Genomic DNA, 16,869 nt, shown 5'->3' with positions numbered 1-16,869 from the left:
GCTATAAACAAATCACTGAACCAGTGGTGAATTCATTATGATTTGTGAATTCCACATATGAGTCACAAATTAAAAAGAGAGAGAATTCTGTCCATGCTTCCCAATTATTTACATCCAGATCTGTGCTTCCTTCAGGATGTTTAAAAACAAGGATTGACCAGTTTGTTCAGATTTAGTTCTATTTGTAAATTTTAAAATTTACAAAACATTTTGTTGACAGGGGAAGAAGGGAATGAGTTAAATGTTACTGTAATAGAATGGTTTGAGCCCTACTCTATGTTGGAAGAAATCTACAGGAACACACAACTAGGAAAGGACATAATGTGGTCGGCAGAAATAGCCACTATTCAAGGAATATTGCTCTGACATTTTCCTGTGTTGAAAGAGAAGTTTGAAGAGAGCATGACACTTTCCATGACATTTACCTTCTCGAGTAAAAAAGGTTATCCTGGCTCTGCACATAAAGCAACAAGAATAGCCATCAGAAATTAGCCTTTTTGTGACCAGTTTGTACATGTAAGTCCAGGGTCTGGAGCTTATGAAATATATAATTTTTCAACATATGCAATACTGAATATCATTTCATTTCAAACAGTTGTGCTAAAATGATCCAAATGGCAGGTATTTGTTTACATATATGTTATATATGAGGAAATATATTCAATGCATTCATACTTATAAACCTGATTATAGTTTATCCTTAAAACAATGATAAAAATAATGTTTAAGTTACAAATTCCATAGTAGCAGCAACTAGAAAATTGCTGATGATATACTGAGTCACTCTGAAATTACTTTATTTCATGTGTCCAAAATAGATCTCAGGATAATTCTAGTAAATGTGGCATTGAGTTAGCATTTAGAAAGAATTAGAGAGATGCTAAAACTTATAGATCTCTATTAAGATCTACAGAACAGAAAGAAGTATGTATACGTGAGATGCTTAGGTTGGTTTTCTATGAAAATAGTAGAAACAAACACATTTTTTAAGAAATGTGCTCATGAGTGCAGTTACGGGTGGCTGATTTTTACTGACCATTTCCGCCTCACAAAGCCAGATGGAGAGAGAACAGAGTGGTACACAAGGAAACACACAGGCTGGGCGGTGGGCCTGGGTTCCCATCCTGGATTAGCTTTCAGGCCTTGGCTAAACCACACCGTACTGTCTCTGAGCCTCAAAGCCCACAACTGTCTAGCAAAGACAATAATACCATCTACCCCACAGAGTTCTCATGAGATCAAATCAATAAAAACAGGCAAAACACCCAGCAGCGTGCTCAGCACACAGTAGCTTCTCCAAAGAGGTTAGATCCCTTCCCTGCAAGACAGACCTGGAGCCAGCACCTCATCTGAGGATACCTGATACCTTCACAGCCTGATATCCAGCCCAAGATTCTGTGACTTCCAGTGTTTTCTGGGGCTTCCCTGGTGGCTCAGATAGTAACAGAATCTGCCTGCAATGCAGGAGGCCTGGGTTCCATCTCTGGGTCAGAAGTTCCCGTGGAGAAGGGAATGGCACCCAACTCCAGTATTCTTGCCTGGAGAATTCCATCTACTCTGTTTCTTACATTCTATATTAAAAAAACAAAAGCGGGCCAAAATTGAGTTTTCATAATAAACGTTAGTGTCACTTACTGTACTCCCTGTGTTTCATTCATTTATGCCTGGTGTTATAATAGAAATTAAAAGATTATTCTCAAGAATTCTTATTTATTAGAAAAGCTACTATTTTATATATTTCATTTGTGAACAAACAAAATGATAAAAGAAACTTTAAAAAATCAAAGAATTTTCTCCAGCAAATCACACAAAATGAAAGACATTTCCCTTTATGCTGATACTGTTTTCCGAACAGTCAAAAATATCTCAAGAGATTAAATGAACAAGCGGAAAAAGGTGATTTTGAAGTATTATTTGAAAAGAAATGGGCTGAAATAATTTCTGGAGGGTGTCATGATGTGATAATCAACTTGCAAAGTCTCACTGTTCTTTTCTGCTGTGGCTAGAATGATGTTGAAGCATACTGGCTTAATGTAATCTAAATCCATTTATATGCTTGAGTGTATAGTCAGTATATATTTCCTTTATGCTTGTTGTTTCAAATAATAGATTAATATTGATCTTTTGGTGTAGTTATATTTAGAAAATTAAACTTGAAGTATGAATAATTATGTGTATTTCTTTCTTACAATGTTTTAAGTCACTGAATTTAAAAAAGAAAAGTAAAACCTGCACAGTTGTATTACTGTCAGTCCTACAGAGCTGCTGATAAGCCAAGGTGTATAGTTTCATGAATTGCAAACTCAGTTACCTGCCAGGTTCTGAACTCTAGAAGCATTATCCCACAAGATAAATGGACAAGTCAGAAATAACACAACTTGATTTTAAGATAAAATCTTGATTTTAATTTTTAAGGTAGAGGTGGCAGTATGACCTGGGGGGATCTTGCTTTGACATGTAAGCGCATTCACATGACTTGGCAGTGGTTTTAGACACTCTGTCAGGAACTGTGGACATGTCACGTGGCCAACTTTCCCACTCTGTTCTGGGGCTGTTCCACACTTCCGCAACAGTGAAGTTCATCAGGTAATAACTCAAAAGCCAAGAGGCTGTAAAGGAAACAAAGTTGCTAGCAGGCACTAACCTGGGTGTCATGACTTTTTTCAGGTAGTAGGTGTAACCTTGAAGAAAAAGTGGCACTGTCTTCAAAAAAGTGACCTGACCCTGGCTTTGGTGGGTTTTTCTGCAAGAAATAAAAAGCACCGCATGTGTTTATTATATATCCTTTCTAGCTGACCACTGCTTTGTTCTAGAGTTCAGCATGAAAGGACTACTTTTTGTTTTGGTTTGGTTTTGTTTTAGTGAAATGGCATGTCCGTTGCTAATTCTAGCTATTATAGTTGCACATGTGAAAAATACCTATACATAGTTTACGGATTGGTAGCATTTCAAATAAATAGTATAATTGAAATACTGACCTGAAAGTTTTTGAGATGCTTATCAATTGATTTTTTTTCTTAGCCCAAGGAAATAATCTGAATTATTTTTTAAATTATAACTTGTAACATTAGATATGTTTTTAAAATATATTAGGAATTTAATATAAGCATGCCACTTTGTTTATTGCTATATTATTACACTTCTTGGAGCATGGAAAGAATTCTTCACAAATGATTTTGCTCTTTTGAAAAAACACGCTGCAAAAATATGTTAAACTATATAAAGTTTGTAAATGAGTGTAGCTTATAAAGACATACTGAACTTATTGTATATAATGTTTTATCCAAGTAATTTTTACATTTTGAAAACATGTCAGATAGTTCAGCAGTGCCATGAATCATTTTCCAGAATTCAGAACTGTATGTATATTAGGAAGATGACAGTGCTTTACTAAAGGAAAAACCTGGGATCATTATGTACCCCAATTTGTTATGCAGTTAACCGTTTCCCTTTATTCTTCCAGAATTCAATTAATCTAAGCATTGTAGCCATATAAACTTTTCAGAACACTTAAATTACTGCTGTTATATCTGCTCAATAAAATCTCTTATAGTTGATATTATATTGTAGAAATAACACATTATTTTTCAATAGTGCTAGTTCTTAGGATAACAAACCAAAGAAACAAGCTTTCAGCATGGTAAAGAGATTCACACAATTTTAAATATAGTAACTAGACAAAGTTTTTCTTGGTTCTCATAAATAAAAACTGCCACACGTTACATTTTAGAAAGGCAACGCTTGAAAAAAATGGATGTTCTGCTTCCTAGAGTCAACCTACCTTCTAAATACTTAAAGCCCTGTGCAAACCAAAGATAATAATGTAAGTCTATCCTTTTTAGTTGCATAGAGACTATCAAGATTTATTAATCTTTAGAGTTAATATTGACCCTAGCTCTTAACTTCCTTTCAGACAACGGACCCTCATATGTCCATTTTTGTTTCCTTGCCTATGGTATCTCTGTATGCTGCATCTGTATTTTACATAAATTTGGAACACAGATATTCACATTGTACCTAGTATAAGGTGGTTTTCTTCAGGGAGGCTCTGCCCACAGACTAAGGACAGTGGAAGTTTTTGTTTTTAAAGTGCTTAAAGATGATTTAATTTTTACATAGTATGAGGTGTTGCTAATTGGGTTGGGAAGGTGATATTTTGTTTTCTGGGTTTTTTTTTTTCTATTATGCCCTATCTACCCTCAAAAACATAATAATCTGGTAAACTAAAACCATAGAAAGCCAGCATACCCCTTTACAGTCCATAATTATGTTTGTGTGAGACCAAAAATTTGTACATATCAGTATATCAGTGCCTCTATCATTAATCATCCTTTATTTACATGTGGATTTATGAGATTCTCCAATTAAAAGACATTTCTAAAATTCTATTAACATTTTTTGATCTCAAGAACATTGAGAGTTGCATTTTTTTCCATAGTACCTCCCCCAAAATAAACAAGCTGGGTGAATTTCTGTGACTTTAGGCTGCTGAAGAATTTTTAGAGGTTTTATGACACATTTATTTTTGTGCCCAATCCAATCAAAAGTGACAGACTCCAGAGACCACCCAGCAAAATTCTTCCCTGGGAGTGAGACATCTGATCCTAATCCCTATCCTAGACTCCTTACTGTCATTTAAAACACTTAGAGATTATACAGGAATAATTTTAAATGAACAAAACAGGCACTCCATAGTGTTTTAAAATCAATACTATAAAAATTGTCAAGTCATGTAAATTGCCTTAAAATATATTACACATATAAAATACTATGTTAAAATTAAATATAATATGTCAGCTGTAAAGGTGGAAAAGTAGCTAACTAAAAAGTTCACAAATAATCTTTTTTCAGATTTCATGTGTTTTCTCCTCAGCCAAAAGCCTCAAGATTCACTTGCAGCAGCCTACCTCTTCATTTATGTTGGATTGCTCTTTAAACATTAGAATATCTTGTGATAAATAATAAGTTAAACATTTCTCCTGACACAAGTCATTGTTGATTTCACTGTTATAGGGAAAAGGCTCTAGGGCGGCAGATAAGGCTGTTGCCATGGTGATGAAGGAGATACCGAGGGAGGAGTCTGCTGAAGAAAAGCCCCTCCTTACTATGACATCACAGGTGGGCAGACCCTTAGGGTTCCTGTAGGAAGCTGACATATGTTAATATATCAGATATTGTGATTTTTAACTAGAAAAAAAAAAACATTAACTCGATCCAATTTTTAAAAAAACATAGTTTCAATGAAACAATTATACAGTATAAAACGAAAACCAAAATTACTTAAATGAAAATTCCATCATTTAGTTACATATTCGTGTGTATTAATTTTCATTACTCAACTTTAGTTAAGAAAAGAAAATGTATGTGCAAGTAAAACATGTTGCTTCTTTATAAAGGAGTCTTGTTAACTTGGGAAAGTACAATTAAGATAATGGTACATTTGAACAACAACAACCAAAAAAAATTCCTATGGATAAATACAACTTATATTGCATACATATGTCAGTTTACCAGTAGAATATCTAAATTTTCTTAAATGTTAAATATATTTATGTTGTGACTATGCATACTACATATATGTCTATACATATTTATGTGGATGACTAATTTACAGGAATGAGCCAGAAGTCCCTGAGTCCCCATGCAGAAAATGGCATTTGTGACCCTTCTATTTGGTGACCTTGGCAACAAAAATATCATCTCTATTAAAAGCACATGAGGGCCATTTTCAGCATTTATTATAACAAGTATAGAAAAAGGTTTGTATTTGTATGCAAAGACATGCCGACAGTGAATCCTGTATGTCCTCAGGGACTTTTGAAACACCCTGTAAAATCCACATACATATGTATAATATACTCATCACCACTCTGTGGAACTATCAGTTTTAAATTCTTAAATGCAAAATATTTTTACTTGCATTTATCTTATAATTTAGATTAGATTGTTATATTAAACATTTCTTTTTTTTCCATAATGCAATAGTAAGTGCAGTGATTCAGTCCCAATTATATGAACATGTCTCAATTTAGAAAAATGTCCATTTAAATTCCTCATGAAAGGCATTTATATCAAAAGCTAAATTATGGCAACTTATTTTTAGAATAGCATCAGATCACATCCCCAGCTGCTGCCAACATGTGTGGTTTTATTTTATTCTAAACACTATGTTGTAAGTAATGAAAATTATAACATATTACATCAAAATGGAATAATAAAAGTTATTGAAGATTCCCAGGACTTTGGGATAATCTTATGTTGTGAGTTTTTTTTTAGTTTTTGGTTTTTGTCTTGTTTTATCCAAAAGAAGAGATACTTCTTGCCAATGACACAAGTAATTGTTGGAAAGAAATTTGCTTGATATTTACCAAGGCCTCCATTCTTTAATTAGTTTACATAGTAAAACATGTACAGTTTTACATTGATTTCCTGCCCTTTTAGAATCCATGTCCAAAATATACAGTCCACAGTTCCTCAGGTAAATGCTATGGGAGGTGAGAACTACTTGGAATTCTCGGCTAATGGTAGAGCCATATTCACCAGTAGATAAGACCTTTCCAAATTTGCAGTTGGCGTAATTGTGCTGCAACAAATATTTCAGGACATTAGAATTTAGGACAGGTTCTAGTGCCTAGTAATCCTTTTCAAATGTCCAAAATTACCTTAATAACCTAAACTAAATTTAATGCAAAATAAGAATTCGGATTTTTTCTTTTAATCAGAAAAGCAACTGTGATTATTACCATTTTCTCATATTCAGAATATTTGTGTGTACCAAGTTCCTTCTTTAATCCCTGTCTAATGTTGCATTAACTGTTTTTGAAGTAATAGTTACAATTTTACTGCATGAAGATGATCTAATGCTTTCTTTGATGCATCATATTCTTGTTGCATACTGGCTAATTTATGAATCAGCAAATGAAGAGTTCTGATTCATAAAATGCAATGCACCTATTGTGTTGATAATTTTGTGAAATTAATCCTGTGACAGCTGTGATACAATTATTTCCCAGTCAAATGCGGTTTTATTAGTTGATATACTTTTTCCACCACACACAAGTGGCTTCTTCCCTGCTATGCACCAGTGGCATGCACAAGCCAAAAAGCAGCAGAATGATCTGAAAAAGTGAGTACCTCTCATGGCAACCACAGCATCCAATCTGTGTACCATACCACATTCTTACTCGTTCTCTCGTGTGAATGTATTAGTGTCTTGACACATGTCTGTCCCGTGTCTCCTGTAGACCTCCTATGACATAGTGCTACATACTTCGGGACACACTGACTCATCCTCATCACTGGTGCTCATTCACAGATTCCAGAAATGTCAGAAGCTAATTGCTGCTGTCTCAATAATGTCTTCAGGACAATCATAATTGATAAAATACAGAATGAGTCTTTGAAACACTGAGTGCCTAACTAGTTTAGTAACTGTTCATTCCACAGATTGGTAAGTGTAGTTTATATTGAAGCACTTTTTTATTATGTGATTCTTAGGATTACTTTTAGAGAGATTTAGCCAGGCATATTCCAGTCAAGTCATCTATAGTACACTGAACAAATTGAACAAAACAGAAGAGTTGGCCAGGTGACCTGAACTCAGAAATTGTCTGACCCCTGAGAATTGCTCTTTTTGTTTCATTTTATTAGTAATTCTTTGCAAATAATATGTCAAGATCTTCATAGAAGCTTAAGTTCCTTCTGTCCTAGACTAACACTTTAAATCAAACAGTATGGAAACAAATGTGTATTAATGAGAGATTTGAAGGAAAAAATATGTGAACCATCAATTCTTGGAGGAAATAAAGTTCAGGAAATAAAGACTCGTGCTAGTCAATACAGTAGCCACTAGCCCACACATGGTTGTGGATTCCCCGAATTGAGATATGCTGTAAGTATAAAATACATACCAGATTTTGAGGATTTAGTCCAAAGAAAAATAATGTAAACTATCATATTAAGGCTTCCCTGATGGCTCAGATGGTAAAGAATCCACTTGCAATACAGGAGACCTGGGTTCAATCCCTGGGTTGGGAAGATCCCCTGGAGGAAGGCATGGCAATCCACTCCGGTATTCTTGCCTGGAGAATCCCCATGGACAGAGGTGCCTGGCGGGCTATAGTCCATGGGGTTGCAAAGAGTCAGAGATGACTGAGCAACTAAGCACATCGCATGAATAATTTTTACGTTGATCACATGCTGACATGATAATATTTTGGATATACAGGGGTAAATAAAATGTTATTAAAATTATTACACCTGCTTCTTTTTACTGTTTTTAAGTTGGCTACTAGAAAATTTTAAATTACCAGGCTCTCATTATATTTCCATCAAACAGTAAATCCAGTTTCAGTCTAGATGGGAGAACTATGTACCAGAGGATTGAGTATATCATAGAAAAATTTTTATTCTTCTTTATGAGAACGAAATGGCTTTAGGGAATACTTTTCTCTCATAAGGAGCCTTCGAGATTTTCATTTTAACCACCTGCCCTGGTATTGAATACTTTTGTTAGCAAGGTACAGCCAATTCATGTTCTGCCGTGTCTCAAAACTATGTGTTGCAGACCTCTTTGGGTCAAGGGATTTTTTTTTTTAACTCAGCCTTTGTTTTCCTATCTGTCCCCACTTCAATATTGATTTAATTTTGTGTCTGATAGGGTAATGTCCTTAATTGGAAAAATACTCACAAGATTGCTAAATACAGCCTTGTTTGGATTTTCTATTACTAACTTGAAACAGTTTCTTTAATTATATTCTCTGTCCTTCTTTGATAGTAGTATTACCCAAATTATAAACAGTAATTGTTCATTTCCCCATGAATAGATTCACATTTTACAAGGCTCTAACTATCCTGGCAGGAAAATATTTGTAGTCAATTGGTTGGCATTTAGAGCAAGTCAAACAGTTGAAAATTATCACATGACTATCCTTTACAGGCAGATTCCACTGGGACCCATTATAGAACAAGAGATGGGGCAGGGCCATTAGTACTGTTAGCTCATAAATTAATTCCATCAGGTGGCAGAGTTACTGTCACAAAGCCTTCAAAGGCTGAATACTTACAGGGTGCATAGTAATGATTTAGTTGTTTTGTCTTTTCAATGGATTGAGTCAATTTAGTTTTAATATGAGACTATTTTGATGGGCTTTGCACACATTTCTAATCTTGGATAGGATTAATAAAGCCATACACAATTTAATTACAAAATTATGAACAAAATCTACTTAACAAATTACATATACTTTTAATTAAGAGAGTACAAATAATAAAGGAATTTTCAAAATGTACAAAGATGTAGCTATTGAAAACATATTTGTGTTTTTACTTATCTAAAAACAAAGCAATCTTAATTTTTTCTATTATTTAAATAAGGTTAAAAAGACTGGTATATTTTTACAAATTTTTAATCAACATTATAAATATGAGATATTTGTTAGCTGTTCTTTATTAGCTTCAATGTTTTAACTTAAATTATTCTTTAAGTACTAAAATGTTTTTAAAAACAGAATATTTTACTTTAAAACAAGAGATTATCAATCTAAAGTATAAAATTGTAGAAAAATGAATCCTTTACCGATCTTGTTTTGTTGCCTAAAATGTATTTGAATTAGGAGTTAATTCTTAGTAACATAAGCTATCACAAACTTCAGCTCTATATTTTTTAATGAAACACCTAAGATAAATAAACTAGACTTAAGTCACAAAATAAGCTATCTTTAATGCACTGGAGCTTAAGTAACAGGCAGTATTTAAAAACAAAATACTCTCCTTAGATCAGATAATAATTTAATTTTAATTTAATTTTTAACATTTATATTAAGGAAATTCAAGTTGAACTAAGGCAAATGCATTTTTAGACAAAGTTTTAAAACAGACAATGATTCATTAAAGCTGGGTAATAGTGTCTGCAATTTGCTCAACACTGAACACAGTATTGATATAAAATAAGAACCAATTTGGTCCTGAGTGGCTACTATTAGTCACATTAACTGACTGGTCTGACTGAGTCATAAGTAAGTTGAAGGCATTTGACTGAATATGTCATTTACAACCTATGACTACAAGTAAGGTGTAGAAGTTCAATAGGCTTTTGAATTCTGAGTGACAAGAAGCTCCTACAGGCAAGTTCTCACCTGTCTTCTTACTTCTGTTTCCATGTCCATTGATTATGTAAGAGTTTTCCCTCAAAATCTCCAAATTTATATCTCTGATTTAAAATCCCTGAGTGAGCTAGTGGTGTTATTTCTTGAAGTGTCACCGGCTTCACATTTGCATTGGTCCATGTCCTTCTTCCAAAGACGCAATGAGGCAGGTCCATGCCTTTATTTCAGTTTTTCTCATTAAGAATTCACTCTGCATTTTAGACTTACTGGTAGAAGCCTTGCATTTGGAAATGTTCCTTTATGTACTTCTAGGTTTCCCTGCATTTTAGTGATGTGACAGTGGAGAAAAATGGACTCAGATTTGTGGCTTAAAATTTGCCAGGAATTTAGTAAACATTTCTAAGGACCACTGGCCTCTCTCTGAGTTGATCAAGCCCAGTACAAAACTGAGAAAGCCCATGTGATCATTCTTTTGTACAAGTCACCATTCAGTTGGACTGTATAAAATCAGTCAACATTTATTAAATTTCTAAATGAAACACAAAAATTAATTGGATAAGGTCTCTACCTTTGAAGAGACTATAGTATAGAGGGAGGAAAACAGATAGAAGCAAGGTTAAGAAAACTAGCTAAAGTGTGGGAACATGGAGATGCTGTAAAAATGCACTCACTACTTAGCACTGAAAAAGGTTATCAGACAATGTGTCAATAGACTGGAGTCCTAAAAGAGAAATAAGATTCTATCACCATTAGAAAGGCATTTGAAGTAATCTAAATATTGAGAAGAGGACAAAGAAGGATAATAAAGGAAAATTTTAAATGTAAATTTGAGACAAAGGTCTTTAGCAACTAATGAAGTGGGTCATTTTAACTCAGTTTTGATCTGATTGAATCCAAATTGAATCACTCCAACTCAGTATTTAAAAAAAAAAAAAAAAAACAGAACCCTTTTGACTCACCTTTTATTATTTTATAAAATCAGTATACTCTGTGCCAAAAGGATGAAATGAGGTAAGTTCATAAAGTATTTTCAAACTGAAGGAAGTAATTCTAAGAGAAAGTCAATAACCTATATCCTACCAATGAATAGAGACAGAATAAATGGTATACTATTTGGAAGTAAAGTTTAGGGGAACTATTTGAGGGGTTCAGTTCATTTACAATATTCCTTTAGGGCCTAAAAGGTTAGCTTACTCTCAAGTCACCACAGGAAAGCCATAAATTTTTTTGAAAATCAGGAGAGGGGCATGTGAAAAGTCATTCTTATCTATACAAATAAAAATAAAATGGGGCTAAATATGGATAAAATAATGATTTTTAAATTCATCCAACTGGAGATACAGTTCAGAACAGGACTTTTTTAGAGAGATTTTTATTTGATAGCCATTGATTGAGCTCCTTCTATATAAAGACATTCTGTTCAAAGTTGTGAAGGATATAAATATGAGAGACATAGCCTCTGACCTCAGAACTGATAAGAAAAGGTGTTTTTCATGATATCTCCTGTTTCATCTTCCATATCTCAATCAGAACCAAAAAACTTTCAGCTCCCAAATTACCTTTCCATGCGATCTGAAATTGGGCCCTTCATCCTCTTCACCCCTGAGCCCTACCTCAATCCCCTACTCCAAGCTCAGCATTTCCTGACAGCTAAACTGTGCTCTAGCTTGAAAAGCAGACTCAGAAAGTCATGTGAAGTTTCCTCCTTGATATGTATCTGTGGAAGGAAGTCACAGGAAGAGCTCAATTATGAGAATGGGACAGATGTAACAACTCCAGTCCAGGGGTGAAATATGGTCATAAATAAGACAGTAGATATGAAAAAGACCTTATAAGGAAAAGCCACACCTTAATCTCGAGCTGTCTAGGGTCTCTCTGAACAACCTTCTTTTTGGTGTTCTTCCTAGGCTGAAAAAATCTGAGTGCTAGAAGTTCTTTTTCTAGACAATAAGCCTGAAGTTTAAATAAGAAGAGAGACTCAATAAATAAAATACTATTACCTCTGATAAAGCAGATGCCTAAAAATATAGGTCTTTTGATTAATTGTCCTTTCCTTTATTTTTCCATTTAGATATTTATGTGGAAAGGTCTTACTTTCTAGAATACTTATATCAAATTTAGACTGTAATTTTTCAGTGTTTACAACTAAAAGTATCTACAGAAATCTAATACCCTGGTCTTCTGAAACTATAGATGATCTAGGTCCATTCCACATGTCTACTCACAAAACTGTGATTTGGAAAAAGTCCTTTTATTTACAAAGGAATTTAACTGTATCCAAAGTAAAGAAAAAGTATAAGGAGGGTTTTGTGCAAATATAAACCATATGTATCTTTACATAATAATTGATATTTCTCAAAACCATGACTAAGAGAATAAATTTTTTTAGTTATCTATCAACAGAGTCAGACTTCTTCAGAGAAACAATGGCTAACAAAGAGAGTTATGACATCACAATACACATTTATACATATTTTAAAGTCAAAGTTGTATTGAGTTTTTACACGTTTTCACTTTAACTTAGGTTAATAAGACCTAGTGATCAGAATGCACAACATAATAAATGTAAGCCTGTTACAAATAATTTTATGAGTATAACACGGGGTCATATTTGATGGTGACCTTCATCTTCCATGATGTTTGTAGCACAGCAGAATCCAGCTGTCACTTGACAGCCATGAGAATGACACAGCCTAGAGGTAGGCATTGTTGCAACGTCAGAACCACATCACTATGGTGAAATCCCACTAGATGGGTTCATTACACTAAGTACATAGAGTTAAAAGGGCAAGTTCTACCAAGAAATATACATTAATATGTGGTTCTTTAAGAAATTGTGTTAACACAGTTTTTACATGAACTACTTATAAATGAAAAACAGATCCTGGAAAATTAATCACACTTTCAGAAGAGCTGCCATGAACCATGGCATTTACAAAAATTCTAATATATTTTATCCCAGAAATATGAAAGACCCATAGTCCCTCAACATTAAAAAAAATTTTTCATTTAAATAGGATGGGTGATATCTAAGAATGTTCAGATTCAGCAGACAAAATGCAAAGAAGCTCAGGAGTTTCATTCATGGTTTAAAGGAGCATTCCCCAGAAAGGTTACTACCAACACAGACCTCAGATAATTGACAGAAATCTGTAAGTCTTTATACACATCCCCTAGAGGAGGAAATGGCAAGCCACTCTAGTATTCTTCCCTGGAGAATCCCATGGACAGGGGAGCCTCACAGGCTACAGTCCATGGGGTCGCAAAAGAGTCAGACATGACTTAGTGACTAACCCATCACATACAAAGTAATATTAAAACTTATAATAATTAAAAAATTTTCTATCTCTGTAACTTTAACACCAAAAGAAAATGAGCACTTAATTCTTAGCCCTGGATAAAATGTACAAATTAATATGTATGAAAATTAAAATGCCAACACTATGTCAAAATTTAGACTGTAGTGAAGATCTGAGATTTATCTATGCCAACAGCATGAATGTGTAAAATTACTAAAGGTGCCTCTTGGTTTTCATCCCCAAATAATCACTAAATGTTTCCATATTCCTCCTCCTCCAATGATAAAATTGCATTTTTCTTCCTATATTTACCATTATTTAAGTCTCTTGTCATTGTCCATAAGCTCTAAGCTATAATACCACTAACACTGCCAGAGAAATAATGAAGTGAAAGTGAGTCATAGAACATAGTTTGATTTGGCAATACTTCAAAACAGTTCATTTGTTATTTTATGTGTCTCCTAAAATACAGCCTTGCAAATAAGCTTTTCAAAAATCTAGAGATTTTTTGGCACATCTTTTTCTTATAACAAGTAGAAAACTAGATGACTATGCCCATTTTAGGAAAGGCCAAGATAGAAACTCTCAGAAAACTAGGACGGTTCATTTAGGGGCTAACCACTTGTGTATCTTACGTGTAATTTTTCCCTTAACCATACAGAACTTAAGAATGTTTGGATTCAAAGAAGTGCAGAATAATTGGAAGTAAATAGTTTGCTGCCACTGATATGAGACCTAATAAATACCAAACTGAAAGATTTCTTAACTTAGAGAATAAGCCAACTGAACTGAATTGACAGAAATCTACTTTACATGCAGATTTTCACAAATATATATATATATTTGGTATATATATCAAGTTAACATAGCAATATTTTCTACTCTCTCAAAGTATTTGCATAAAAGAATTCCAAGGAAATGTAAAGGAGGTTGTATATTTTTAGGTGATTTGAGCTTTTTAAGAGAGGGAGAAAAAGAGCATTTATTCCACACATGCGGATCTCTGCGCGTGTGCGTGTGTGCACTTACAGACTGACAGACCTGTCCTAACCAGAATGTGTCACCTCAGGGTCTGAAGCCACTGTTCCAGGTCTCAGTAAGAGCTTTTTGGCCAAGTGAAAAGTGAGGTTGGCCCTCAGGAACTATGATCCCATAGGTGTCACATTCTACATAGTGAAATTAGAGAATAATTCTGAAACCATTCTAGGAGGAGAAAAAAAGCTTGAGCTTTAAAAATTAAAGTTGGCTGCATCAAAAATATGACAGTGCTAAAAGGCTTATTCCCCATTCCTTGACTTTTTTTTTTTCCCTTTCTTGCCCCTACCCATTATTTATTGATTTATTTTTTGGTAGGCTTGCTATTCCTATTTTGTTGCAAGGCTGCATTTTAATTCATCTGATTCTGAACTTTGACAAAGCCCTTTGACATCTGTGTTCATTTGTTCTCAGCTGGTGAATGAACAGCAAGAAAGCAGACCCCTCCTGAGTCCCTCCATCGATGACTTTCTCTGTGAAACCAAATCGGAGGCAATAGCAAGGCCAGTAACGTCCAACACAGCCGGTAATTCTTTCACTTTTAACTTACCCTCAAGTAGTTAATTTTCACAGTAGAAAAATGCACATTTCTTTCCACAATGCACTTTAAGTGGAGAATAATGTTGCAACCAAATGAAACTTTATTTCAACATAAACCAGTTAATCACTTTTGTTTATGTAAGGAACTCCAATGGATATTATTCAACCAATTTTGCTGAACATTAGAGTACCACTATTGGCAATGAATCATTTTTCAGTGCCAGTTTTCATATTTACATCGTTGCATTTCAAGTCACATCATATAGGAAATCTTTAAAACAAAAGTGTTTCTTTCAGAGTAAGGTTTTTTCAAGTGCTGGATGGAAATATTTTGAGAAATATATATTTTTTAGAAATATATGAGAAAGTCTAATAAAATAAAAATATAGGCAGCCCTTTCAAGTGGGTTGAAATGACAATTAAAATGTCCTAGAGACCTGGTATATTATTGAGACAATTTCATTTGTTGTCATATAAGTGGGTTATTTGTAAGATGTGACCAATAATTACCTTCTTACGAGAATTTATTTGAACACTGTTCTGGAATTAAATGTATTCAAACTAAACTATCTGTATAGGGACTAATAAGTAGTCATCCACTGAGTGAATACAGGATACCAGTGTATCAATCATACCTTCTCCAGCATCCTCTGCACTTAACAATTCTCACTGATGTGAAAACTAAGTCACTTAAGTTCTGTTCACTTTGAGGCCACAACAAATTGGACTCAAAAACTGCTTTTCACCTTCTGGTTCAGTGGCAGCCTTTCTGCCTTGATTTCATTCAATCATCATTCACATTCAAAGGCATGTTGTTCAAATAAGGATAAAAGAATGATGTCCAGAATCAAAGAAGAAAGGTTACTTTGGATTGCAGGAGAGAATTTAAAGGGGAAAGGAGACGATAATTACAGACTGTCTTGTTTAAAGTTTCATTTCCCCGTCATGTCCTCAGCTGGCTGCTTCCTGGCATAGTTTTATTATACTTTTAAGTAAGTGAGGAAAATCACAGATGAAGGAAATTGTGGTTTTTAAGAAATGCTAAAAATTACAACAATAAGAGTAACTAAAACAAGACAGCGGAACTTTCTGTGGGAGTGTAGCCTACGGTCTCTGGAGTTAAACTTTGTGATTTCCACCCGAGCTCTGCCACTTAACAGCTCTCTGTCCTTGGGCAAGTTGCATAACTAAGTCTGTTTCCTCATCTGTCTAATAATAGTAAGATCTATATCTCATAGGTTACTTGGAAAGATTAAATGAAGCAATCTATGCAAGTGCTAACACCATGTAAGCTCTAACAGATGTTACCATCACTGTGAGATATCGGGTGAAAACAGTACACCAACACTTCCCTTTACAAATGCAGTAACTTTCTTTATATTACACCAAAGCAATCATTTTCTAAATTCAACTATCACTTTGCGTAGTCAAGCAAATAAAATCGTACTTGGTACATTTTAGGCAGGACAAGTTCAGATCCTATCAGATCAGCTTAATCCTCCTTTTGTGTGAAACTGGAGCTCACCACCCCAAAACTGAGCTAACCCCCAGAAAAAATACAGAGAAGCCTGTGTCTCTAATTGCAAGAAAATCCATGAGAATGGATACACTGAGAAATTCCTGCTGTTCTAGGAAAAAGCTACAAAGCATAATTCTCAGATGTTGATTCCAGTACCCTCTGCCTCTCCCCATGATGAAAGAACTAAGTCACAAAGGAAGGACTCACCAGAGAGAACAACATACTTTCCAACTCAAAAGCTGCCTTTCACCTTGATTTTTCTGACATATAACAGAGAGACCTGTGAGATACTGGAGGAAAAAAATCAAAAGCATGTGTAACCTCTTGCGCTCCCAGTACCTATAGTATTACCTTCTGTATCAGTTTCCTA

The 16,869-nt window shown here is 34.3% G+C and overlaps 1 protein-coding gene across 11 annotated transcripts in view; it reads left to right on the top strand.

Moving 5' to 3' along the window:
- Positions 1 to 16,869, top strand: part of PEX5L (peroxisomal biogenesis factor 5 like) — a 264,931-nt gene that overhangs the window by 135,554 nt on the left and 112,508 nt on the right. For 4 of the 11 annotated variants that reach the window (XM_043873807.1, XM_043873808.1, XM_043873803.1 and 1 more), the window contains 2 exons: positions 5,014 to 5,118; positions 14,855 to 14,966. In XM_043873807.1, the coding sequence (XP_043729742.1) occupies positions 5,014 to 5,118; positions 14,855 to 14,966 (217 nt within the window). Of the gene's footprint in view, positions 1 to 2,667; positions 2,734 to 5,013; positions 5,119 to 14,854; positions 14,967 to 16,869 lie in introns of all 11 variants that reach the window. The other 7 variants (XM_043873809.1, XM_043873799.1, XM_043873801.1 and 4 more) reach the window with 3 other exon arrangements.

This window comes from Cervus elaphus, chromosome 19 (assembly GCF_910594005.1).
Source record: "Cervus elaphus chromosome 19, mCerEla1.1, whole genome shotgun sequence".
Taxonomy (NCBI): Eukaryota; Metazoa; Chordata; class Mammalia; order Artiodactyla; family Cervidae; genus Cervus; species Cervus elaphus.
The sequence above is the reverse complement of the archived record's forward strand: the minus strand, read 5'-3'. Positions and strand labels throughout refer to the sequence as shown.